Genomic DNA, 1977 nt, shown 5'->3' with positions numbered 1-1977 from the left:
CAATATGCAATACCAACGGTGAAGCTAATGATGATGATCAATCATGATAAAACGTAAGGTAAAATTAAGGCAATCGTGTCAATGTACTTTAGTTTGGGTGGGCGATGCTTTACCTGGAGGTTGGCCCACCCCTTGGTGATGTCGGCGCGCTCCGAGTCGGTCTCGCCGACGTACGCCCACACGACGCGCCGCTGCTTCACGGGGTCGTAGAAGGACTTGGACGCGTAGTACTTGCCCCAGTCGTACCGGAGCCCGACGCCGAGCTCCAGCTCCGTGTCGATCGGCGTCCACTTGTTGGCGGCGGCGTCGAACCGGCCCAGCGAGTACCAGTCGTGCCGGTCGTCGTCGCTGCTCTCCTTGAGCACGTACAGCACGTCCTCGGCCGTCGAGTTGTACATGTCGCTGGCCTTGCGGCCCCCGCCGACGGCGTAGAGGTCGATGCACTCGTACTCGCCGGTGCCCTTGGGGCCGCGGTACATGTACCCGGGCATCAGCTCGTAGCTGACGAAGTCCTTGGTCTTGTAGGAGAAGACGATGCCGGAGTGGTCCGAGTCGTTCTTGGAGCCGATGATGGTGCGCCACGTGCCGTCCGACTCGTCGAACCAGGCCGTGGTGGGGTCGCGGAAGTCCTTCATGCCGATGCCGGGGGGTGGGAACACGACGGGGTTGGCGGGGTGCTTGACCCACTCACGGAGGAGAGGGTCGCTCGGGTCGGCGGGCTCCGCGAGGCAGGTCACCTGCGCGAACGTCTCGGTGTTGCCCGTGTAGAGGAGGACGACCTTGCCGTCGGGGAGCACGGTGATGGAGCCGGTGAGGACGCCCTTGATGTCGTACCACTGGTCGGGCACCAAGGCCGGCGGGAGGTGGCGCCAGTGAATGAGGTCCTTGGACACGGCGTGGCCCCACACGATTTGGGGCTCCCACACGGAGCCCGACGGGTTGTACTGGTAGAAGAAGTGGTACCATCCGCCGTAGTACACCGGACCTGCGATGGATGCACACAATGTGTTCAGTCAATATATTCCACAGCTTTTTTTAAATAAAAGTTAATATATTCCACAGATGAGAATCTCTAAACAAGTAAGAATATTCGATTCATGGATTCGTTAGGTGTTTCTTACCGTTGGGATCTGCAAGGATGGATGTCGCCGGAGAATGCCGCCGCCAGCGAGCAAACAGAAAGCAGAGGTCAGTTTCTGGATCAAACAAGGCCGGAGAAAAGGAAAGAAATCTGGATCTGAACATTGAATCGAACGGAGAATGAACTGGGGCAGTATGTACCGTTCTGGTAGTACTTGTCCGGCTGGAAATGGTAGCCGGTGCGCTGCCACTGCAGCATGGCGTTGCTCCACGGGAACCCGCCGTTGGCGGAGTATGCGCCGGACGTCTTCTCCGACACGCCGTGCTCCTTGCCCCTGCTCCTCGGGAACTCCATCGCCGGAGTCGCCGGCACGGAGGCGGCCACCAAGTCCCTGCCCGCGCCGCCGTCCCCGAAGACCGCGGCGGCCACGACGAGCGCCACCACGGCCGAGGCGGCCAGCATGGCGGCGCACGCGCGCCACCTCAGGCCGCCGCCGGCCCGCTGCTCCTCCTGGCCCTTGGCGTCGGCGGAGGAGGACGGCAGCTGCTCGTAGGCGGCGTACGGCAGCGGCGGCGTGCCGGGGATGAGTATGACGCGAGACGAGTCCATGGCGCCGCCGCTGGCCGACCGATGATCCCGAGGTAACTCGGTAGATTCTTTTCTGACCGATGGATGGGTGGTGGCTTCAGTCGGAGAGCGGGGGAGATTTATAGCTGGGGTTCGGGGGTAAAGATGGGATTTTTTTTGGGGTGGTGGAACCAGCTGGGGTTTTTCGTAGGGTTTTGGCATCCATCCACCGTCCGTTACAAAACAAAAACACCTCACACTTAGTTTTTGCTTTTGCGATGACACCTCACACTTAGTTGCACATGCTCTTTGTTCTTGTGTTTATGGCA

At 60.1% G+C, this 1977-nt stretch overlaps 1 protein-coding gene across 1 annotated transcript in view; it reads right to left on the bottom strand.

Annotated features, from left to right (window-relative positions):
• Window positions 1–1753, bottom strand: part of LOC119288362 (sucrose:sucrose 1-fructosyltransferase-like) — a 4001-nt gene extending 2248 nt beyond the window's left edge. The window contains exons 1-3 of the mRNA XM_037567998.1: window positions 1282–1753; window positions 1122–1130; window positions 114–985 (exon numbers count right to left, since the gene is read on the bottom strand). Coding sequence (XP_037423895.1) covers window positions 114–985; window positions 1122–1130; window positions 1282–1690 — 1290 coding nt within the window. The 5' untranslated portion in view covers window positions 1691–1753. The remainder of the gene's footprint in view (window positions 1–113; window positions 986–1121; window positions 1131–1281) is intronic.
• Window positions 1754–1977: the final 224 nt, after the last annotated feature.

The sequence above is a fragment of the Triticum dicoccoides genome, chromosome 4A (genome assembly GCF_002162155.2).
Source record: "Triticum dicoccoides isolate Atlit2015 ecotype Zavitan chromosome 4A, WEW_v2.0, whole genome shotgun sequence".
NCBI lineage: Eukaryota > Viridiplantae > Streptophyta > Magnoliopsida > Poales > Poaceae > Triticum > Triticum dicoccoides.
The sequence above is the reverse complement of the archived record's forward strand: the minus strand, read 5'-3'. Positions and strand labels throughout refer to the sequence as shown.